This window comes from Phaenicophaeus curvirostris, chromosome 2, assembly GCF_032191515.1.
Source record: "Phaenicophaeus curvirostris isolate KB17595 chromosome 2, BPBGC_Pcur_1.0, whole genome shotgun sequence".
Taxonomy (NCBI): domain Eukaryota; kingdom Metazoa; phylum Chordata; class Aves; order Cuculiformes; family Cuculidae; genus Phaenicophaeus; species Phaenicophaeus curvirostris.
The window spans coordinates 61311187-61337091 of NC_091393.1; the positions used below are offsets into that span (position 1 = coordinate 61311187).

At 36.6% G+C, this 25905-nt stretch overlaps 1 protein-coding gene across 3 annotated transcripts in view; it reads right to left on the reverse strand.

Annotated features, from left to right (window-relative positions):
- The window catches only part of PDE10A (phosphodiesterase 10A), a 786455-nt gene that overhangs the window by 514180 nt on the left and 246370 nt on the right, over nt 1-25905 (reverse strand). For all 3 annotated transcript variants that reach the window (XR_011337005.1, XM_069852238.1, XM_069852239.1), the window contains exon 2: nt 7370-7498. Coding sequence is in view for 2 of the 3 variants with exons in the window: in XM_069852238.1 (XP_069708339.1) it covers nt 7370-7498 (129 nt within the window). In the remaining variant the exon portion in view is untranslated. The remainder of the gene's footprint in view (nt 1-7369; nt 7499-25905) is intronic.

Here is a 25905-nt window from a genome sequence, read left to right on the forward strand (position 1 = left end):
AAGCTGGCTCTCTTCTGATTAACACAGGGAAAACAATAAAAAAATGAACTGGACACACAGGAAAGAAACAACTTCACCTTGGACAATTACACTGTTTCAGGAAACAATTCAGTGATAAAATAATTTTTAAAAGCAATGGCATGACACAAGACTCCTCAGAAATCAGCTGCAAGATAATTCTTTACCTGTAACAGATATATGGTATTTTTGTCATCTGGACTAAAACTTCATTCCCCAGTAGAGCTCTAACACAGCTCTAAGGGGGAGCGTCACTTCATCTGTATGCCTCTGAAATACTGAAACACTAGCATAAACTTTCTATGCACTATGATCGATACATAGAACAGCAACCTGTAAACTACCTGTACAAAAGTCTACTGATCAATTTAATCTCTGTGTAAGTAGGGACTGTACCAAATATATGGAGGAATGGGATCTATGCAGTCAAGCCCCGAGATGTGATAGCAAATTTTCCGAGAAAACACATAAGCAATATGAATCTTAAAGAGCTTAAGATGACTTTCATCAGCCTGGATATTATCCCACAAAGTAGCACCTGTTAGCATGCCAACAGTTATGTTGGTTCAGACCAATGTCTTGTCTCTAATTGGCCATCAGTGGCTGCTGAGCAAAGACTAAGACCAAGGCAAGCAACTGAGGAGGGGAATGAGACTAGAGGATTCATCCCTTCCATATTATTTTGAGAAGAGAACTACAAGAAAGGCATCAAAGTATGTAAACAGTAGGTTTTGTAATAAAAAGCATTAAGACCTACTACTGTGGCATCAATGTTGCAAGTCACGCATTACCCAAATCATTCCCACATTTACTCTTTCTTTTTGGCAAGTTATTTGTTACCTGCTTAGACATCACACAAACATAAGCACAGCAGGGCTGAATTAGAATGAAACAGCATGCCGGTACTACTAATGAAATATTAAGACAGCCTAATTATAAACCAAAGAGGTGATTAACATGCTGCCATGTCAGTTCCTTTTGCCTAGGTTGGGCAGACTTCAGAATAGCAGCAAGCTGTGGAGTATCTCAACAGTGATAGTCTCTTAGTCTCCAGCTTCTGAATATCCTTCATCTACTATGCTACAACTAATACACTACAGAACAGTTATTTCCTATTACTTAGCATGGAACTGCACAGTCTTCAAAAACTAACAAATGAAGCACAGGCTTAATTGTTTTTTCGTTTCATTCTGGCAGCAAGCTGATGTATTTTTAGAATGCATATACTCCTGCTTACATTTATCTTTTCATATAGCCATCCTTCTTTATGGAAATGCATGTTAGCCATCCTTTCACGTATTTAACAATCTTAGCCAAACTGCAAGTGTCATTCCTCTACCAAGCATCATTAAAAACCAGGAATTAATTACCTGTTTAAGAGAGCAAATAAAGGAATAACCGTGATTTATTGCAGAAATGTGTACTTCAGTATTGCTTAACAATAAATACCTAAATACATACTTGCTCTCTAAATAGAGCCATACATCAATGTCTCTCTGAAACTCACTACCTTCTCTTTCACAGGACTCAAACAAACTTCAAAGCACACTACGCTGATATCTTAATATCTGAAAGTGCAGCACCAGAACAGAAACAATTTACAATCTATTTGTTATCACAGACCTTTTTTACATTTTAATGATGCAGCTTAGCACAATTTTTCTCTCAGTGTTTGCCTTAAAAAGCTAGTAAACAAATTCTCTCTTTGAATATATCTCAAGTTTGATGAAGTCTTTTGCCTCAGATCCTACTCATCCAACCTATTATCTATTAAAGAAAGAAAGGCTAAAAAGAAGAAAAGACTTGTCTAAAGACCACAGAAGGTATAAGAGTTAAACAAACTAGCTCGTCCATCAAAACTGCGTCAGCCACTAAAATTTTCAGCTCAGCAGAGACTATAAAGAAAGAAACAAAAACACTTAACTAACCCGCACAGAACTGTATTCTTGCTCTGCTGAATAATCTCACTATATGCTTTAGCAATACTTCTGGTAGCTTGCATAGATATTATATATAAATATATTGGGGACACCCAAAGGAACACATTCATAGAGTGGTTTGAGTTGAAAGGGACCTTTAAGATCGTCCTGTTCCAACCCCCCTGCCATGGGCAGGGACATCGACCACTAGACCAGGTTGTCAAAAGCCCCACCCAACCTGGCCTTGAACATCTCCAGGGATGGGGCAGCCACAGCTTCCCTGGGAAACCTGTTCCACTGTTTTACCACTCTCATCGTGAAGAACTTCTTCCCAATGTCTAGTCTAAATCTTCCCTCCCCTCTCAATTTAAAACTATTCCCCCTCATCCCATCACTACACGTCCTTGTAAAAAGTCCCTCCCCAGCTTTCTTGTAGGCCCTACCCTTTTTAAAAATGGGCACAATGTTGCCCTTCTTCCAGTCACCAGGGACTTCTCCTAACTATTCAAATATCATAAAGAGTGGCTTGGCCACCACATCAGCCAGCAGTGGGTGAGGTATTTTATGCAGATGTCTTTCCTCAGGAAGCCTACTCAATTTTCTTCCAAAAGGAAGCTACAGTGATTTTTCCAAATTATTAGAATGAATGTATCCAGAGATCACTGCTTCCAGTCCTCTACCAAATTTAAAGCTATACAGTGCGTCAAATCCGTATGCCAATTTTGCACACTTCTAGGGCACATACAGAAAGGAACGGGAAAAGTGTGAAAAGTGAAATAGCTGAGCTAAAAAGAAGGATAAAATCAGGGCTAAATCTGAATTCTGAACCTACACATAGTTGTCATATTTGCTTCACAAGAAACAAAAGAAGAATGAGACATCATGACAAAATCATGCATTTAAATAACTAACGAAGAATTACATTTTATACTGCAGTCATCAAGACTGCTTACAGTAATTACATAAAAGTAGCAATGAATACGCTCTGATTTATTGCGTAATGATAAATAAAAAGAAGAAAAAGTACTCTGAATGTTCATAAATGCCCTTTAACTGCAACAACCAAATACACTAATTTAATCATTTGCAAGATGTTATCAACAGCATATCTATCAAGTAGTAGTTATTTAACACTGACAGTAAATTAACAGTTACAGGAAAACATAACAGGAAAAAATCAGCAGTCCATAAGAGAATATATATAGAATACTTGAAAAGTCATTTCAAGTTTCTGTTTTAACAACTCATGTAAGGAAATAACAACTGCGAAAGCAATGGTTTCTAAAGCAGTAACATTTTGGTCACGTTACATAATACCTTCTCTTTTTGCTTGACTGTACAACAGGTTACAGCACAGTATTACATTATGAAGTACTTAACAGCATTTGCATGGTAGCAAAGCCACCTTAAGTTCCTGCTATACATAGCTTTACATGGTTTTGGAAAGTATCGCTGGAAGAATACAATGCATAAAGCTGTTGTTGATGTGTCCAGTTTTAGAAATAATTAAGAATATGACCACACACTTTGATGAACCAGGCTCTAGAGTAGAGAGAAAGAGAAGTATTTAAAGAAAACAAATATATGGATCAGAAAGAAAGATCCAGAATCAGCAAGACAAAGCTCTGGGCAGGCTGTTGTACGGAAACATGGAAAAATAAATATGTTAATAAATAAATAATAAAATAGAGGGATAGCGAGGGATGTAGGTAGACACAAGTGTAAGAAAATCAGAAATGAGAAGGTTATTTCAAAGTGACCCTTCCCATTTTTTCTTCTCCCACAAGCAGACTCCTCCTCACAGAGGTGTGGCCACTCAGCCAGAAGATACAGCAACATGGGATGTCTTCATGTAGGCTCAAGGAAAAGCTTTGTGAAGCTTTGGGAGCATCTGAGAATGAGGCAGAGCTGGGGACTCAGATCCCTATACAATGCAATGATTTTAGAAGCGCAATTAAATTACAGAGGAAACTATGCCTGCATCAGAGTTTAAAGCAAAACCATGTGAAGCAGTTCTGTAGTTCAATACTTTTTCCTTAGAAAACACTCATCTAAAAATTTAGAAATGTAAAATTAAGTGACATAGCACAAAGACAAGCAAACAAATGTAATCTGCTCTCCTTGTATAGTGGAAGTACTTTACTAAGGTCAAATCAATTGCAGGGCTTACTGATAATTTTTGAAACATAAAAGTAGTAAACTTATTAAACAGTATGATCATTGAAAAAAGTCTCTTTCCATAAATTTCAATAAATCTATAAAGTAAGATCATTTATCTTACTGGTACAACTCATACCAGTATTCCAAGTAGGATGAGACACAGGAGTAAGGACACTTCTAACTGTTTTTACTGTGTCTATATGAAGATGGTTTTCTGATCATTAAACTTCATAAAGCATCCCATAAGGCTCAAATACAGATCAGACCATAGACTAACAGTATACTAGGCTTAGCCTGTAGTCAAGTTTGTTTCATAGCTATGACTTTGAAGACTTGAAATGAACCCTGAAATAGCTAATTAGTTTCTTCAATCAAGATATCTTCTCACTTGTTAAGTTTTGCTCGCAAAAATCCAAATCCAAAAAATCCAAAAAAATCCAAGCAAAAATACTTGGCATGAGAAGCAGTCCAGTTTGTGCTCTGGTTTCATTCAAAGTCCTGCCTAAGTCAGTCATGACCCTCACGTGAAAAATTTAACTCAGGTGTTAGTTGATTACAATGAGTTGTTTGGAACTGCTTTATGCAACAATACAAGGCCTGAGTGTGTTAGGAGTACATATTTTGTTGGTAGATAACAGGCAGGGTTCAAAAAGTTGCAGTGAATCCCCAAGCATCACTGTGAACAACATTGCCTCCCAGAGCAATTTTTGCAGATTTTCTTGGATATACTAAAAAAAATTGCTACACAGATCACCATCAACCTGTCATGGGTGACTTTCAAGCTAACTTTACTGTAAGAGATACAAGATTTATCTGGTACACTCAGATCATACAACTCATAATATTTTGATATACAGATTCTTGTCATACTTTCAACTGTTAAGTATTTACAGATTTCTTTCATTTTCAGTTCTTACGGGTCTAGAAAAATCCATCTAAAGTAACTAATTCAGTGAATTTCAGTCATAGAAAAAAATGGTTCATTTAAGTCCAAATCAGACCAGTTTATGTTCATGCTAATGAAATTCAGATAAACTACTCTGGCTACAGGCCCACTGACTTCTGGCTTAAGAGTCCACACAGCTGGATGCCTGTAAATCAGGCAGGACACAATTTTTGCATATAGGTTAATGACTATTCTGCGTCACCAACATTTTAGAGTACAGACACTAAGCCAGAGATCTCAAAACAGCATTTTGCCCGCCTGGCAACTTTCTCACAAAAACAAAGCTTATTTTTCTGTCTGTATCCTAGTGCATGATGCAAAAATTTGTAAACTAAAGCAAGTGGGATAGACACAAATTATACTCCAGTTAATGTAAAGAGTCTTGGGCAGCATATTCACTTTAATTCACCACAGATCCATGCTGACATCAAAAGAATGAGTTCCATCTTCTGCTTCCTCACCATTACTCAGGCAGTAGGATTGGTACATACATAACACAAACTGAGTAAGCCAGTTAGCAAGTTTTTTCCTAGAGATATCACATTCTGACAAATCGAGATTTTTCTTAGCAGAGACATTTTATATGCCTATAGAATTTATCTGTCTAGAAGAAAATCACAGGTAAGGCTGATCAGTATCTGCTTCATTCTATAAAGAAAATGCATTTAACAACTACTTCTTGACTCAGCAAGTGTAGATTTAAATCTGGTTCTGCTTACTTTCATCTAAAAATCCAACACTAAGAAAGCCACATCTACATAATTGCCTTTAGGGTAATAAATACAGCCACACTGAAGATTACTGTCATCACAAGGAAAGTAGCAGGGAAAAGCAGAAAGTCTCCCTTGATGATAACAGACAAAACTGAATTATACTAAGAGCAAAACTATTGCTTGACACTTTTAATTCAACTGTTTTGGGAGAGTTAGCCATAAAACAGAAGTTTTAAGCTTTAAGAAAAACATGGAAAAAACACATTGTTGCAGCCATTTATATTAAAGCTTTGCTAAGACAGTAGTCAGCAGCTACTTTGCTTTGTAAATGCCTCAAAAAAAACTCATAAGCGCTGTCACAAAAACTTATTTTCAAGTCACACGTAACCCTACCCTCTATACCCTTCCCCCACTCCCCCTCACAAACAAAACCCAAAAAACCAAAAGAAAACCCAGAAACTGAGCAACTGAGCAACAGGTAATAAATTCTACTTAGCAATAACAAATTCTTGAAGCTACAATGCTACCAATAGCATTCATTCAGTTTTTTCAAGATTCTTGACCCAGACCATAAACTATATTTCAAACAAGCAATAATTTCTTATAGTGATTTCAAGCATGTCAGGGAAAAACAACATTTTCACAGGAACACAGCTCTCTAAAGTAATAGTTATCTCTGGTAACATCAGAGTATTTTCTGTCCTGTCTACAAAAAGCATTGCATGATTTATTCACTCGGTTCATGAGACTTTTTCTGATCACATTTCTGGATTATAACAATAGCCCACCTGGAACACTGCACTTTGTAAACCACAAAGAAAGTAGCAAACGTGGTCTATTGCTACATACTTTTACTTTTTCATTTAGTAATCTCCCAACACCAACAAAAAGATACTACCACCTTTGTCTCCAATATCTAGTCATCACCACTAAAATTTGGTTAGATATAGCTTCTTCTGTCCCTTGTCCGCTCTCTTCCTACAATTTTGCAGAAAATACTCAGTTATCTTCAAAGAAGTAGCAATAGCCCATCTATTTAAAATGGGAATTATCATCAGAACTTAAACCCCTGGCTTACATCGTTACAAAATTTAGAATCATTTTCAAGCCACGCCAATTCATGCAGAATAGTTTTCTTGATCCAAACCCAAGAAAAATATCTTCAGAATTCAACATGCTGCTTTCCAGACTCTGTGTCAATGTTCATATCTGCAACTGACTTAATACATGTTGCAAGTAGGAACTTTTGAGATGGTATATCCAGTATTTTATCGAGGCTTACATGCCACAGTTACTTCTTAATTTTAATCCAAAACTCACTAATGTTAGATGCAAGAAGATAAAATTATGTTCTCAAAGCATACGCAAAGGTAATAGATATTAGAGGTTGGTGGAATAGCATTTGCAACTTAAAATTTCTGTTCCAAAATAGAAATGCCAAAAGGCTGAAAATATTTAAGAAGTTGTTAACATCTTCCACCTTTCACAAAATAGTGAAATGTGGACATAAAATTTGTAACAGTCTAGTTTTACCAGAACTAGGTTACCTTTTTAAATCTAAAAGAACCAAGATGTTCAAAGCTAAATATTAGTCACAAATACAAACAGCTTACCTTCTTGTCTGTTATTTTTCCTTTGTAGCCATTTTTCCACAGTTTCTGCACTTACACTTTCTGAAACAAACTCATCCAGTACCTGGGGGTGAAGAGAGAGATAGGCCTTCACTTTTTCATCTGTTAAACCTGAAAGAGAAAATATTAACTGATTACATACTGATATGAAATTCCTCATATGAAACAATACCTAGACACCAGCAACAATCAATATCCTTTTGTTTAACACACTGATTGAATGATTGAATACATGTCTATTTAAATTGTCTTCTCCCAGACAAAATAATATCCAGTAAAAAAAAAAATGGGATGTTATATGGAAAATAGAAAAAACAAAGCATATGCGTGCAAGATACTGCATACAAAAAGTCCCCTACAGAAAGACACATAAATATTCCCTGGATAAGTGGACAGGAAGGATTTTTTTTTATTAATTATTATTATAAATTATTATTATTATTACTCCTCCTCCTCCTCTAAAATTACTTATTTCCATGATATGCAAGATGATATATTGATAAAGGAACTGGTCAGAAGGATAGAATAAAGTGAATTGGTATTACTTGTAGAGCATCAAATTTAGTATTCTTACTGTATATAGCAGCAAAAGGAACAAAAACTGTTATGTAATACCAAAACTAAGCACAATTTTTAAATACTGTAGTTACTTAAGTAACTTCAGAAATATAAAGTTCTTTGTTGTGTATATTTCTATTACCTTAGGAATTCAACTATGGAAACCAAAGTAATGGCACAAAAACAGCCTTTACAACATCTGTAACAAAAAGAAAACTCCACTACACATTTTGGAAAAAGAAGGAACATTCAGAATCTCAGATCCCTGACACAATCATAAATAAATCCCCAAATTCATAAAATTACAATATGATTATAAATCTTCACAAATCCCCTGAACATAGCCACTGGCAATGGTGAATCCAAGAGTGCGGAGGCTTTCCGAGGGAGGGCAGGAAAGCAGCATATCTGTCCCAAGGGACTAAGCTCCAGGGAGTTACAAAGGGAGCGCACACTCTAAGTACAAAAGCCTTAATGAGATCTGAGGGGAAGAGGAGAAGCAACCACTGTAATAACTAAATATGCCTTCTCATCTTGTGTGTGTCTATAAATGTAATTGCAAACTTTCCACAGAAAGCATCTTAGGTTCAGTAGAAGGGAAACTGCCCTCCAAACAACATTAACCTTTTTTGGAGACTATTACTGTTATAAAATAAGATCAATTTTCATATGTTATGCTTCAGTCTACCAGAATAGCTATACATAATTTAACTGCTAGTCAATAACTTTAACCTTCAGGATGTCTTACCAATGTTTACTACAAAAGCCTTCACAAAGCAATACCAAGTCACAAACTAACAACTCTCACTTGCAGAGTGCCAACCACATACACCGCTCTCCCTGTCCCAACTGCAGCACATCACTCCCACCACATCAGCCCCACCAGCCCAAACCGGGCTTAAAATACCCTTTCTCTTAATCCACATAGGTGGCAGTTCCTGGTTGATATCATAGATTCAAACAACGTTCTGACTTACAGGCAAGAATCTCCAGATCTGATTCACTTGACTTAAGAAAGCTAAGTGAAAATCTGATTTTCATTAGTAAGCAAAAAAAGGTTCCTTCTAAATCAGCCAGAGCTGGAGGTGGTCAGCAAGCCAGGGACAGAAACAAACAAACAGAACCCTGCTACTGTGATTGTTTAACCAAATGATTGTTTATAAATTTAGATAGAAATGCATCTATAAAGAAGTACATGTGCCACATGAACATAAAGATTTTCAGCTAATACTGGTTAGGTAGTAGATTAATTAATATAATTTTGTAATTTGCTCAACTAAGAAAAATGTAATACCTTGAAAAAGTAAGTCTTCCCAATTTCATAGGAATAGAATTTAAACAGAAAACATGTTTGGGGAATTATTCATAAAGAATATAGCATTTTGAAGATTTGCCAGAGTTAACCATCAGAAAGCCATCAAAATCTACCTGCCCTTTAAGTTCTGAATGAAAAATTATCAATACACGTTGTCAAAAAATGTCTGTTACTTCCAGATTGTCTTTAGACTGCAAACAGACATTTTGCTTCCAGTAAGAATCTAGGAATGAAAAGTTTATAAAATTAGTAACTGAAATTCTACAAGGGTTGCTTTGTGTTTTCAGTGAAAATAACCTTAACTTTCTTAGGCACACAGTTTTTATTCCTTGACTTCAATGGAAATGCTTGATTTAAATCTTTATGGGTTGTAGTTTTTGTAACACACATCAAAATTCAATAAAATGTAAATTTGATATAAGACTTCAGTCTACGTGCCACAAGTTTAATTTCCATACCCGATATCCTGCAATTGCAGCAACTTTTGTGTGAAATCTGTGCTTTAACCTTACACAGAAAAGTGATTATTTGAGCTAACATACGAAATTCTACAATAATCTTTAAATTACCCTCTTTTATTTCCCTAAAGGCATCTGTGTAGATATGCTTTTTCAATGTCAGATTTGTAGATGGGAACAAGTAGAGTAGGGTTTACAACTACATTTGCAAAGTTAAAAAGGAGTAACAAACCTATTTTCTACATAGACTAAAGCAGCCTTACCATTCCTTCTAACAGTTAGGTCTGCTGTGTCAAAAAATACATGCCACAACCATATACATGAACCCCACAACCGAAATCAGCAAGAACACATTGTAACTACGCAAAATTTAACATAAAGAAAATGTAGCAATAATAGAAAATAGCCTTTTAGAAGCTTAGACATTTTGGTTTATGCAAATGAAGGCAGAAGATTGCTGTAAAGAAGCGTGAATGTAAAAGTGTTTCACAGTTATGCATAAACAATCGTTCTATAGCATATATAGAGTCTTCTACATTGCAAGAGGCAGTAAGATCTTCTAAGATTTTTACATGAAAATATGCATAAGGTTCAATGATAAACACACTTGCTCTCTTGAACATTCACATGTTCCTGAAAATTTCTGGCAAACACATTTTTGCTAAATATTATCAATCTCTCTATTGAACCATTGTAATCTTTCAATTCCGAAATATGCAAAAAACCCATATTTGAGAAATCAGAGGCAGTAATTAATAACTTTTGAATAAATAGGACAATACGCCCAAACTGAAGAAGCAAAGGTTATACCAGTCAGGTATCATTTACAGAATTAGAAACAAACAAATAAAACACAAATCATTGCTGGTTATAGTTTTTGTTTGCTTCTAATGTATTGGTTCTGAGTATACTGGGCAGTAAACATTTCTGCATGCATTCATATTGGAAATATTTCCTCACTGCTCCTTTCTTATCCGCTTACTACGATTGGACCTGTAGACTAGTAGAGACAGTAGACTATGTCCACTATTTCTTTACACAACAGGAAGGTTCCTACCTCTCATTCTTCTTCATCAGTACTTGCAGAGCATAAATCATACACATCAACGATTTCTAACAAAGGAAACATTCATAACTGTGTTATCTATACACTTTCTTGCAAGCAGCTCAAGGAAAAGCTCCTCTTGCTTCTTCTCATGCATGCCCAGAAAACACAACCTCTTCTATTTGGAACCTGTACGTCCTCTGACAGAGCTGTAGCAGTTATTATGAGGTACCATCACCCAGGAGAGTTGAAACCTGGCCAACAGCCTAACATGCAACAGGCCAGAAAGCACAAAAATACTGGAACAACCCTAATTCTCTAGGAATTAAATGAGCAATATGGCTGCACTTGGGTTGAATGTCCCTTCATTTAATTTAAGCACTAGAGTTTGCCTTCCTGATTCATGCACATATTCTGTTTAATTAAACACACACCCACCCCAAACCACCTTTCTCCCTTGTATTCTTATTTTTAAATGATAAACCCACTTTTCAGTGCTAATATCTTTCTGCAGCAACTTGCTGTTACCATGTTTTATGCACACATTAACAATTTGTTCTGGAATTGTGATTAAATAATGAAAATGATAATAAAAATATAACGGAAAAGGACATTAAAGTATCAGATAAGCCCTTCCTTTTTTCATTTCCCACTGAACAAGCCATAGGCAAAGAAACCGCTCCAGCTGCCTGCTGCTTGTGTTAGCTCAGCAGCTCCTGGCTTCCTGTCCAGCACACCCATTTACATTCCCTTTGTACATCTTTATTTGAAATGTTCTCTTTTGCCATGCCATCTGCTTTTTAGAAGTTCATTCATACACGTGGAAAACATCAATCAAGGTTACGTTTGCTTCATTTTTTTCCATTTCTTGGCTGCACCTTCTGAACAGTAAGTAGAAATCTAGGTTTTTCAATAAATGCTGGATTTTATGCAAGTGTTTCACCTTCCTGTGGGGTTTGTGCATCTAATTTATTATAGGGTAGTATGATATAAATTTGGCAAAGCTCAATACAAAGCAGAGGGCAAAAGACAATTTACCCCAAACACCACCCAAAACACAATTCCTTGACCACTGATAGGCCTCTTGTTACTGCCAGAAGGAACAATCTTTCTGGCAGGATATTCATTCTGGGATGTAGGAGAGGGAAGGGTGAATCAAACTATAGAAGAAACAATTGTATTTACTCATCGTATTTCTATAAACTGGTATATAAGTGCAATTTACCAAATAAACAATAGTCGTCTTTATCCAATTTGCATATGCCTGAGGCTATAGCTGTTCCCTTAATTTAGCATAGCTCATGCCAGCCTATCAGAATTTTGATTTTGTGGTTGGGGTTTGGTTTTGTGGGGTTTTGTGTGTTTGGGGTTTTTTTTGCAAAGCGGGGGAGGGCATTTTTAGGTTTGTTGTTGTGGGTTTTTTTTAATAACTCCTTGGCTTTCATTGGAGTATGTATAAGAGTGTTTGGGGGTTGTTTGTATTTTTGGGGTTTTTTTCCTTCACAAACTACATGAAATAGCTTATTTTTCACAGTAAATAATAGCATAAACACATATAGTTGAAGACAGAATTGTTTTAGTAAACTAACTATACAAACATTACTATCAAGTATCACAGTCCAGTCATTTCAACATAAAAGTAGAAAGTCAAACATTTGTGATAGCCTGGTTCAACAAATAACTCTCTTTCCAGTGATTCTACGATTAATACTTAAATAGCAGGCCTCATTTCACTACGGGAAAAGAATAAAGAAACCTTTTTCTGAAGATAATTTCTCAAGTTTAGTACAGCTATTTGAAGAGAAACTGTTATTCTATGTAGACTATGAACCACCACAAGAATCTTTTTTTCCCTTTATTTCAACAGTTTACCAAGACAAGATCACCTGGGCTTCAAAAGCATATCTGGGTCTCTGGTTTTGTTAGTACTTATACTAAAAGCTTAGTGAAAACAAACACCCCAGCACCACCAACATCACTTTCCGATGTACCTATATTTCTGTGTCCCATACAAAGCCAGTGTGAGTACTCCAGGCTGCCTGACCTAGCGATTGCCTGGCCTGATCAAGTCTGGATTCCCCTTTTCATCCACCAGTAAAGCTTTCATTTCAACAACTCCAATATCTCATTAGGTAGAACCCTAAAAGAGATCAACTTAACTCACAGAGCAATCTCCCACTGTCCAGTGTAAGTAAAGCAACGGCTTCACAGGTTAAAAAGAAAATCTGTAGCGCTACAAAAAATGCTAATTAAAATGAGAGAAAATTAGGGAACTTGCATTGCTGCTGGGTGTGCTATGCAAGTAGATCATCTTACAGGTACTTTTCAAGAAGCTTCACGTGAATGAAGACAGTTACCAAATGAAATGTATATCTCAGTGACTAGTAAAGAATAAAGCAGAACAGTGGAAGAGCTTATGGAATAGGAAGATTCATGTGAGAAATGTGTTCATATTCATCCCGTTGTTTATCACAGTCCTCAATGTCTATGTTAGGTTTCAGAGAGACATAAACTGTAAATGCTGCCACAGCCTTATATGCTGTTGTCCTCTTAAGATGCCAGCAAAATACTCTTTGGAAAATCAACGGCTATCAAGACTTAAAAAAAAAAAAACAACAAAAAAAAACCCACATAAACCACTATTATTTTAAAGGAGAAACTGCTTCTTGAGCAGATGTGACAAAGTATACCAAACACAGCATCTTAGAAACGCACTTTAAATTGTAATGGTACTACAAGGTAACATGGTAGGTTTGTCTATATCAGTATCTTGACTATGTTTAGAGCTGAAACCAAGTGGCTTCTAACTTCCTTCATCTTTAATATTAAAACCTCATGACCTCCAACAATGAAGGTGAGAGAAAACTGGAACAGTAACACATAACGACTGTCTGCTGGGAACCGTCCCCAGCCTGATCCAACTTCAGAGCAACACGCGAGGCCTGCCTGGGACATCACTATAAAAAAACCCAGTACATAAGAATGCTCCTTTGCAGTGTTTATTTACTATCACAGATATAGCATAGCTGGATTAAAAAATAAACTAAGAAACAATAACTCCTTCAAACACTAATTATCAGTAATTACTCCTTGTCTTTGATTCAGCCTCCAAAAGCCTTCCTTTTTTTTTAAAAAAAAAAGCCAAAAATCACTTGAAAAGTATACTTTTGCTTTCAGCAAAATGCCTAAAATATTTAAAACATTTCTTAGCTATTAGATAACTAGTGTAATACTGAATCAATTAATGGCTCCACCCTCTGACTCCTAATCCCTGTCCTACTGCATTGACCTCTGAGAATAGCTTAACTGAGCTCAGTATAAAGCACAACTGACAGAATGAGCTGAAAGAACTGAAGCCTAGAGCTATGTTTAAAAATCTGCTCACTTTAACAACGTAAGTCAGTCATATCATTAGCAATTCTTGCAATTTTTTCATTAGTGTTATGATAGTTGGTCTTTTTCTGAAACCACTAGCTCAATCAAATCTCACCATTAGGCAAGAATTACAGTTTTCATATAAAAATCCTGGTTCCCAGGCTGGAGAGCTTGTAAGGAGGCATTCATATGACATACCTTTCACCCAGTTAGACAGGATCCAACACTTTGAAAACATATTGTGATGGTATACATTGGGAAAAAAATGGATTTTATGTATCAAGAAAGCTTTTATTAGTTAAGGTGAAAGGAAATAAGTCTAAATGTTGTAAATGTTGAATGTGTTAACTTTTAAAAAAATAAAATTCAAACAAACCAAAACCAAACAAAAAGCCCTACAAATTCACGTTTGGTTTAATGAATAATTCTTCCCTGAAATGAGAGGGGCCACAGAGTCATAAGCAATGTCATAATTTCTCCAAGTATATTGTGCCACGCAGAAAATCTGCAAGTCAAGGTAAAACAAAAACAAAACAAAACAAGATATCAAATCATAAACACTTTCCAGGTAAGATATTATCTGAAACAGAAAACGTTACCTCAAATGTAAGCAAAAAATGTATTATATTAAGATAAACCTTCTCATGTGCAATATCAAAATAATGAAGACATATAACACTTCCTCAAAATCAGCACTTGAAAATACACTTGTACAAAAAAGAAGCCTTAAAAATACCTGAAAGTAATCCAGGAGAGCTACTTGGAACACAACATTGCCTTGTGTTCTCCTTTAATAAAGGTGTCTTGCCCCATCTCTTTCTTATAGAAAAATCACCTCTCTCTATCTTTCTACAGAACCTGATAAATGATATCTGTAGTTATACTCAAAAGCATTCAAGGCATGTGTGTACGTTGCTTCATTTGGATTAAGCATTAATCCCATTAAATCAATCCCTTCTTTGTTCAAAGCATCAGGATTCAAAACCACAGGCACAGTCAGTTTTGGAATATCCTTTTCAAGTCAGACTTTTTATCTTAATCCATTTAAGTATACAGGAATGTAACACAACCAAGTCCCAAACTATGTGAAATCTGACATTACTGGTCTGGCAAGATTGCTTTCTCATTTCTCTTTTCCTGAAAAATTAATTCATAAATTCACCAGTGAGCAGATCCATTCACCTTTTTTGCCCCTCCCCCTCGAACTCTCGCCTGCATTTCTAGATGGAAATCAATACACTGCTCCAGTGTTCACAGTATTAGCAGTGAAAAACAATGCAGTACGCAAAAAGACTATGTTGTCAATTTTGGTATTTAAAAAGAGAATATTTTTTTCCCCATATAATAAATCTTACCATTAAACATTTCAAATTACATATAAAGATGAATGCTTAACTATGTCAGCTTCCAGTTACTGCATAAAACTATGTACAGACAGATCATAGCTTCACTCACAACAAAGTGCAGTCACTCATGCAGGACATGATGCACCATTTCATCCAGGAGACCAGCAGCACTGCTTAAGTTTTAGAGAGAGAAAATAAGAACCAAGTTGGCCAAACAGAGCCGGAACATGTTTCTACAGAAAGAGTACTAATAGTCAACTCATTCTGTATCCTGTAATCCAAATCCCTTATTCTGGATGAAAAAGCCATGGATGTATCTTTGCATCTGAACATGCCAGATGCTGAGCAAAGCACAGACATATGTGCCTTTATTGCCCACCAATTTCCATAGTGTTTTTTCTGGTATTACCAGCTTCTTGCAAGCTTGAGCCCTAGACATCTACAGACACTTAGCTGGTTATGTCCCCCAAAATTTGACACTCAAGAACTGGACGGTACTGCCAGCTCTGAGCACTGTTTCAGAATTAAGTTAAAAAAAGCAAAAAGCCACGTCAGAGTGTTTATTAAAGCAGTTTTAATAGGCTAGAATTAAAAGGCCTGCAACATTTCCATAGAAATTATACATATGCTTAATGAGGTCAATGAGTGATCCTAATTTAAATAATCATTTTTCATAGGCTGTCAATACACACTTCAAATTGCCTGAATGGCGTAATCCCGCACAGCACATATAGTGTTATGCTGTAATACCATCCATTATTTGATATATGCAGCTTTTTAAAACTCTGAATTTTACTTCCCTGGTTTGAGAGGAGCTTCTCTCCAGTTCTAATTTGCACTTTGGAGTAACTCTGTGGGACTGTAAAGGGGTTTATTCTCCTTCCAGGTACACGATGGGACCAAATCTGGGGATTTAATTAACTCTCAGAAAAAAAGCGAGCAAAAGGAATACAGAAATGCCTTAAAAGTTGTGAACTGTAAATCAAATTCATTTCAAAACTTTGCTTGAGAGGAACGCTACGTATGGTCATAAGGTTACTGATAAAAATAATCATTAACATACTTTAAAATAACATGTCACTCTAAAGCAAGCAAAAATATATTTGTTGATATAAGGAACATCTCAGTATGATGTAATTAGTTGCTATTTTTTATTCTCTTTTGCAGACACGCAGCTGGGCTACCTTGTCTCCTGCTAAAAATATACCTGACCAGTGATAATGAATTTAAGTGACAAGTACCAATATACAGTTCATTTCTAAGTCATTATGAAAAATGTCAACTTACTCAGGAATTGCAGGTACCTAATCCCTGGGAAGATCATATGCAACTGTAAATTAAACTCCTTAAAAACTAAGAATTATACAAGGCATGAATGCCTTAACTCTTCTGTTGAATAGCGCTGTTGGGACAAAGTTCTTGATTTATGAGTTCTATGATAATACCTTCTGGCTGATTTAACCTCTTCCTCCTACCTGACAGCTGATCCCTGGGTGAGTCCCTATTCACTTAAACTCTTCTGGTCCAAGAACAGTCTCATTGCTTTTATTACCAAAGTTTAATGGCTGCTTTTCTTCAAATGAACACCCAGGAATAAATTTCTGTAAATCTTTTATAATATACTTACCAATATAATCTTATAGCGCTGTTCCTAAAAACGTTACTTAAGCTATTCCACAAACAAGATTCAGGATGATGAAACCTCCTTTGAAAGATACTACATGCCTGTGCCAAGTCTCACTCTGTTATTGCACTAAATAGGATAGAGAGAATGTTCTTCCTTTTCAAAGCAGCATCACACTTGATCTTAACACTTACATTAGTAAACACATTAGGGCAGCTTCCCAGGGCAAAGGTTCTTCTTCAGTAACTACACACAGTCAAATAACATTCCGTTTAGCAACCAGACCGGACACCTGAGTGTTTGGTAGTCCTATCACCATACCTGCAGCACTACAGACCAGAATTTGTCTTTCTTTTTCAATCCCCTCCAATTCCACAGTCTTAGGACGCTTAAAGAAAAATACAGTCAACATCTTTTACAAAATGAGAGGCTACAAGCCTCAGAGACATCTGTCACTAAAAATCTCTATTAAGAAGAAACCTAGCATGGTTAAATGCAGAAAGGTTTGATCTTGTTCACTGGAAGCGAGCTCTTCAAAAACATAGCACAATAGTCCCAACATTTTTCTCGACATCATGGCTAAAATAAAATTTATAAAAAAATACATGTCTGTTAGCTTAAATTATGTATTTTGCAGATTTTGTAACTGTACTATGCACAAGCCTGCTCAATATATGAATGGAAAACTTCAGAGATGATGCAAGAAGCTGTGGTAAGTTGCTATTCCTACCTGATCTAAAGCTCAGCCATTTTCTTCATGGGTTCATTTTTATTAGGACGGATAGAAACTACTGTCAAGATCCTGACCTACTGATTAAGACGGAGTGTCACCTGCCAGCTCACATAAAGCCTAATAAAATGAATTGTAAACAAACTCATACCTTCTCTTAAAAAGACATCTGATTTTACAGAAAGACTCAAGCTATAAAAGAGTTTAGCAGGTTTTTCAGTTAATCTCTTCAGGTAGCTAATGGATAATAATTTGGTGTATCTATTAAAGAAAAAAATAAACCACACTCTAATTCTATTATCAACCTTTCTTATTTCAGCTTCCAGCAATAAATTTGTTTGGTTTTTTTTCCTTATTTTAACTACTTGCTTAAAAGAGTTTTCAGTGTTAGCGAGTAGCTCTCTGTAAAGGTATCACTAGCCTGAATGAGTAGCATCTACCCTCTTCAAAAAGTGGAATAGGCGTACTTTCCTAAATTAAAATACAGTATTTCACAATCCCAAAGAGATTTAATTCAATCTATTTATATACATTATTTTACAGTACTTTCAGAACAGTCTCTACCCCAACTCAAGCATGTTGACCAGATTTAATACTTGCAACTAGAAAAGAAGTTCGAAAGAAATAAAAGCTTACAAAAGTCTCAAAAATAACTGGTTTTGTGACAGAAATTCTGGCTTTATCACTCAATGTTAGAGTACAACATAGCCTTCCCTCAACATCACCAAAGCACTAGAGTAGAGATTTTAGCAATAAAGTTGAAATACATAAAGTTAGTACCAAATAATTTCTCTTGGAAACTGCTTTCTTACCTTACCTTCAGATTTACTATAAATACAGATAAAAGATGCCTCTTGTACAAAATTAAGCTTCGAATAGTGTTTAAAATGAAAAATGGCTGTATTTTAGTTCTGTTTTGGGGAAAACAAAGCTTATCGTCAGATTAATTAAACTCTAAAAGTAAATCAGTGACTACATCAAACTATCAGAAAAAAAGTTAGTGACTCCAAATTATTTAAAACATAATGAAAGCAGAGAATTATTTTCTTTTTTTGCCATCCCATTTTTTCAGGTGTATAGATGAAGAGAAAGAAAGATGATTTTTCAGAGATGCCAACTCTGCTCAATTTTAAGGCAATGAATGCAATGATATCTCTGTGTCAGTAAAATATGGCCTAGGAAAAGCAGTATTATTTGAGATATTTAAATGAATATGCCAATGAAGTAAAAGAGGTTTCAAGTGATAATTAAATATTGTGTTACATACGCTTATACATTACAAACAAGGACACATTGTGCAACCCTTACTTGCACTGGAGAACGCTTACAGGAGTAGTCCTACTGACGTCAATGAGACTACTTACGTGCCTTAGAGCTCACTAACATGTGAAGAGTTGTGCAACAAAGTCGCAAACACGTTTCATTCCACGCATTGTTTCAAGCTTAGTGGATGAGGGAAAGGCTGTGGATGTTGTCTATCTAGAATTTAGTAAAGCCTTTGACACCATTCCCCAAAGCATTCTCCTGGTAAAAAAAAAAGGGTGCTCATGGCCTGGGTGGGTGTACTCTTCACTGGGTTAAAAACTGGCTGGATGGCCAGGCCCAAAGAGTTGTGGTGAACAGAGCTGAATTCAGTGGATGGCTGGTCACAAGTGGTGGTCCCCAGGGCTCAGTGCTGGTCCTGATTCTGTTTAATATCTTTATCAATTACTTGGATGACAGGATCAAGTAGAGCAGTTGCTGCACCTTGAATACCATGTTCAGTTTGGGGCCTCTCAGTACAAGAAAGATATTGAGGTGCTGGAGCGTATCCAAAGATGGGCAATGAAGCTGGTGAAGGGCCTAGAGACCAAGTCCTAAGAGGAGCGGCTCAGGGAACTGAGGTTGTTTAGTCTACAGAAAAGGAGACCGAAGAGAGACCTCATTACTTGCTACAACTACCTCAAAGGAGGTTGTAGCAAGGTGGGTGTCAGGTCTCTTCTTCCAAGTGACAATTGATAGGATGAGAGGAAACAGTCTCAAGCTGCGCCAGGGGAGGTTTAGATCGAATATTAGGAAATATTTCTTCACAGAACGGATTGTCAGGCATTGGAACAGACTTTCCAGGGAGCTAGTTGAGTCACAATCCCTGGAGGCATTTAAAAGACAGGCAGACATGGCATCTAGGAACCTGGTTTAGTGGTGGGCTTGGCAGTGTTAGGTTAACAGTTGGAATCAATAATCCTAAAGGTCTTTTCCAACCTGAATGATTCTATAAGCTTTGTTCCTCAGCTACAAGTTTTCTCCTAATAGTGTTAACAGTATTATTTCACTAATGATACCATTGAGAAAAGTATGTGAGAACACACCACATGTCCATTGCTACCTGACATAGCTCAATATTTCCACTAAGTATCAAAACAGAGGCATCCAAGAATCACAGATTCACTGAGGCTGGCAGTCACCCCTAGACATCACACAATCCACCTCTTGCACTAGCAGGGTCACCTATAGTGGGTTCCTCAGAGTTCTGGCCTGTCAGCTTTTGAGTATCTTCAAGGATGGAGACTCCACACCCTCTGAGGGCAGCCTGTGACAGTGTTCAATCATGCCCATGGTGGGAAAAGGGTTTGCCTGTGTACAGGTGGAAATTCTCATGTTTCAGTCTGTACCTGCTGCCTTCTGTCCTGTTGCCTGGCACCACCAAGAAAAGCCTGGCTCCATCTATTTTATCCCCCGGCTCCCCAAGGTATTTAAACACATGGATAAGATCCCCCTTAGTCGTCTTTTGTCCAGGCTGAACAGTCTCAGTCCCAATCATCTTTATTGCCCTTCACTGGACTCACTCCAATCTGTCTGTGTCTCTCTTGTACTGGAGAGCACAGAACTGGACCCAGCACTTCAGATGTGTCTGGGCTGGGTAGAGGGGCAGGATTATCTCTCTTGACTTACTGACAATGCTTTTCCTAATGTAGTGCAGGATGTTGTTGGTCATCTTTGCTGTGAGGGCACAGTTCTTGTGCAGGTTCAATAGAAAGGAAGCACACAGTGCTTATAGGGATTTCTAATGCCTAGTAGGTGAAATAAAAGGAAATATCTTTTACCAACGTGGATGTTGGCACAACAAAATAAAAACCAAAATAAGGCTGGCTGTTTTTTCATAAGCTTTCACTAGTGTAGAAACGCTCTACTCACACAATCTCATCTGGGAAAATATCTTCCATCGATACTATTTTAGACAAGAATTCAAATAATCTACTTGATACTAGTTTTTTTTTGTTGTTGTTGGCAACCACAATATAACAAAGATGATGCATTTAATTTGCATGCTTAATTATTATTATAAGGCTTAAGAAAATGCCACAGAATTCAAGGCTAGTTTCAAAATCTAAAAATGAGCAGCTGCATCTTTTCCCTGTCCTCCTCCCTCTCATCATCTCCCCACCCTGTTTTGTTTGCTTTGGAGACAGTGTAGTTCACTAACGTGCTCACCTCCAAAAAGCTTCCTTAGAAGAAAACAAAAAAGAGCAGAAGAGAAAAGGAAAACAGGAAAGATGAAAACTGAGAACCTGTGTCTACAACATTCCCCCATTCACAGGATGTATGCTCTGCATTATGCCTTTCATATAATGATTTATATAAAATTTTCACAGACAAGGGTGATAAAGTATTCGATAAGAAAAAACAAATCTGGTAGAATCATTTCATCTTTCAATGTAATTCGGCTTTGTAATAACTTAATTTTATCTAAAGTCAACTTGAACTTGGCTACTCGCTACATTCAGGAAACAGTTGAAAACTCTTAAAGTCGTCCGTATAAGACAGATATTCTAATACAGGAAATAAAGGCACTTTTCCACAGAGCTGGTCATAAATTTTCACTTCAGTGCATTACAGTCCTGGGGGTCGAGATTCTGATTTCTGTCCAACATGCTGAACAACCAAAACCATTCTCTCGAGACTGTAATGGGCTCATTACAATACCATATAATGACAAAACAAAAATTCTAAAAACATACTAAAAAAATGCACATTGATAGTACATAAACAGACTGATCTACTGTCAAAACTAGCCAGTTAAAAGCTGTATCATAATAGGAGAAATAAGCAAAAATTAAAACTTAAAAATTAAAGCTTCAAAAATTTCAAATCATAAAAATAAAAAGAATTAACAAATAGGTAGCTTTCAACATTTTTAAACTCCTCCAGATTTACTCTGGGAAAGTCTCCAAGACTGCGACTTCTGTAGGCTGGAGAATATAAATTTCAATGTTATGCAAGTTAACTGATGGCAACACGAACTATTTGGAGAAAAAAAAATGTGTACCCAAGATAACTAACTGTGTTGTACTGCAAGAAAAATGGCCCCAGAAGGTCTCTCAAGGATATAGTATCAATGATAAAAAGCAGTCATAAATGACAGTACATTACTGTTTCTCCTTTAGTACCAACAGCACATTACTTTAAGGAGTCATGACTTAGTAATTTTGTGAATAGCAGTTTTGGCGACTTAATAGTACCAGTACTTTCTTCATGTTACTTCATGAGCTAATGAACATACCTGACAATCAAACACATCTGAGTACCCTGTTACATCTTTCCTGCAAACAAGCCATCCTGTAATGCTTATGTTCAAGTGACAGTGACAGACATATTGTAACTTCACTGCAAGACATCCAAGCCTACAGAGATCAGTAAATTCAAAATATTTTCATAAATTGAGGGCATTTAGCATGACAGCAGCTGAGGAAATCATAATCCATGTGTATTTTTAATTGGGGGGAGGGGCAGAAAGCAGGAAAAGGAATGAAGAAAGAGGACAGCAAAGGGATAATGAAAAATTAATTGACCCAAAGATTTTAGGCATCTCTTCTGATAAGCAGGCTCAAGAAATACAGGATATATTATCAGCAGGAAAAGGTCACAAGACTCCACCTGTGACCATTCCTTCAATATGGATAAGTGAGGAGAGTCAAGCTGGGAGAAAGCACAAAATGAAGACAGAAGCAACCTTGAGGGGCATGAGGATGAACACAGGTCAGAAGGAGTACAAAGACTGTATTCAGGAGGTAAGGGAATGAGCAGAGCTGCTGTGTGGGTAGGCACCACACAGAATTGGAATTAGGAACCAAACCAGTTCAAAGTTAACCAAATGAAAAAAACCACCCCAAAGCCCAAAGTAATAACTTTTGCCAGAATCAAGTTATCCTGCCTAACCTTTATATTTGTCCTGGTTTTAGCTGGGATAGAGTCAATTCTCTTAGTAGCTGCAGCATTTTGAGTTCAGTGGTAGAACAGTGTTGATAACGCCTATCATTTACAGTTGTTAGCAGGTAATGTTTATGCTTGTCTGGGATAAAATTAATATTTTTTTCTCAACAACTGCTGTTTCTCTAGATTGCCATATGAGAAGAATGGTGAAAAATAACTGGTTTTTTGGATTATTATCAAAGAAACCAAGAACTTCCTCAGTATTCCATGCTTCACAAGTGAGCAGGTGTATAAAGTTGGGAGGAGTGGTGCCAAGACAGCTGACTCAAACTGGCCAACAGAAGTATTCCATATCATGAACATAATACTGCATAGAAAAGCAGGAAGTTGACTGAGGATGTCCACTTTCTTCTCAGTGTCCAATGTCCCTCGGGGTCCTGCTTGCCTTCAGCACTTCTCAGTGTGCCGTTTCTGGTGCTCTGAGTTTGGTCTCTGTCTTTGGTGATTTCTTCACATTGGTTGTGACTTCCTTGTTAACTGTAACTACTGTGCTCACAGTGTTCCCCATCTGGCATTCACTTCTGGGAGCATGGATTTTGTGATCACTAATTGGACCGGCTAAGTATCACTTTATCTACATTGTTCTTACTATTGTAATTATTATTATAATACCATCTTTGTCCATTGTATTATTAAAATACTGTTTTTATTTCAACCCACGAGTTTTCCTTCCCTTCCCTAATTCCCCTTCCTGGGTTGGCCGTGGAGAGAATAGGGTAATAGAGAATTCGTGTACACTTTAGCCTGGATAAGGGCTAAATGCGGACAATGTTGTGGCAAAGAGCAGAAGGAGGGTGGGAATAAGCAGCCTGGATTACAAGGCAAGGCAGGATCTCTTCATACAGCAATGTTGTTCATCTCCTTGGTTTCACAATGATTGTGAATTACAGCCTAAAATGTTGAAGAATGAAAGCATGCCAGCTGAGAGGCCACATAGTTATACCGTAACTTGCAAGTATGTAACATTCAAAAAAGATCAGCTACCATGCTTTTTGGATACAATAATTAAGTCATCCACACCACAACTCATTTGACAGAGTACACTGTATTGTATAAAGTCACTACAAAGATTATTACATCTCTCCTGCACACAGACTTGAGCTATTCAGCCTTTCTGGACCACAAAACCGAGCAGATGCAGGATAAAAAGCACTTTCTGATAATTTGCTCATTGTACAAAACTGTCTTACCTATTGCACATTGTTTCCATATCAACAATTATTATTGCAAGCTATTTTATTCTATGTAGTCTACTCTATGAAGCTCCTCTGAACAACTTGTTTTGTTTTGTTTTGACAAAAGGAGAGGTCTCCTAATCTTGAAAGTCTGATTTGATGATACAATATGTAATCACACTTTTATAAATGGACGAAATATTATTTTTAAAAAAAATTATGGAAGCTGCAAGAAATTGCCTTCACAGTCTCAGGAAAAACCCTCTCCAGACACCTGCAACACAAGAACAAGACAATGCAAGTGTCTCCAAAAAGGTAATTTGTAACTGTGAAAGCAAGGCTTGCGTTAGGAAAAAATTCTTTACAGAAAGGGTCATTGGGCACTGGAACAGGCTGCCCAGGGAGGTGGTTGAGTCACCTTCCCTGGAGGTGTTTAAGGCACGGGTGGACGAGGTGCTGAGGGATATGGTTTAGTGTTTGGTAGGAACGGTTGGACTCGGTGATCCGGTGGGTCTCTTCCAACCTGGTTATTCTGTGATTCTGTAACTCTTGGTCAATATTTAATATCTTTAAATTTTTGAGAGATGCTGTTCTACCAAGGACAATATTGTCCCTCTATCTCCCTTTCTGTTTCCTTGGAAAGACAACACCATTTCTCTTCGAGTGGAAAAAAGTAGTGAGGATATCCCAACTGATAGCATCCTATCTTTGCATTACTTCACATCAAACTTCATTTAGGAAAACGAAAGCTTTTAAGTGTTGTGATTCTCAGTGGGGTTTTGATGACCATAAGAGTTCTGACAGATAGCAAGGCAATTTAGTACAGATTTCTTATTTTATTTTGAAGCTGCACAAGAAAGTAGTTGTTTTCAAGGTACTGAATCTGAATTTTTACTACTGGACTCAGTGCTTCCTGATAGCTAAAGTTCTCTTCTCATCTCTGTCAAGGAAGGTATTGGTACTAGTGTTTTCAGGATATATATAATACTTATTAAAAATTTCCAAATCTAATCAATTAGTTTCTTAAAGTAGTTGGAAAGTAGAATTTCCCAAGAAACATAAATATTCCAACATCCTGAAATTTGTTTTCATTCATAATCAGTATTAAAAAGACAACCTTTTGCCATTTATAAAAGAATGAAAACTGGGGGCTGGTTTCACTTGTATTTCATTTTATACAACACAAGAAATTTCTCCAGTCACATCAAAATCATTTACTATTTAATACTTAAAATTATCTTAGTTAGAACTTTGAAAAATATAAACTGAATTATTAACTCACAATTGTTCTAATAGAACACGGTCCTACTTCTATTACAACAAGACTGCATTTTCCAGAACCTGCGAGTGATGAAAGCCCACATATCCATGCCACTCAAAATCTCTGTTATACAATATGTAGACATGTGCTTGTTCAACTTCTCCTTAACAGAAGCACTGGAATATGCCTTACCTTACTAATCAATTTACTTGGCAAACCATAAAGAAAAGATATTACAAGCAGCAGCATCTCATAGAGAGAAAAACACAACTGAGCTTCCTTAGAGTCAAATTAAAACTAATCTGAAATCAAGCAGTGTTTTTCAACATAAGCAGGCTACCTAGTCAAGCTCAAGATGCCACACAAGAGAGACGCAGTGGA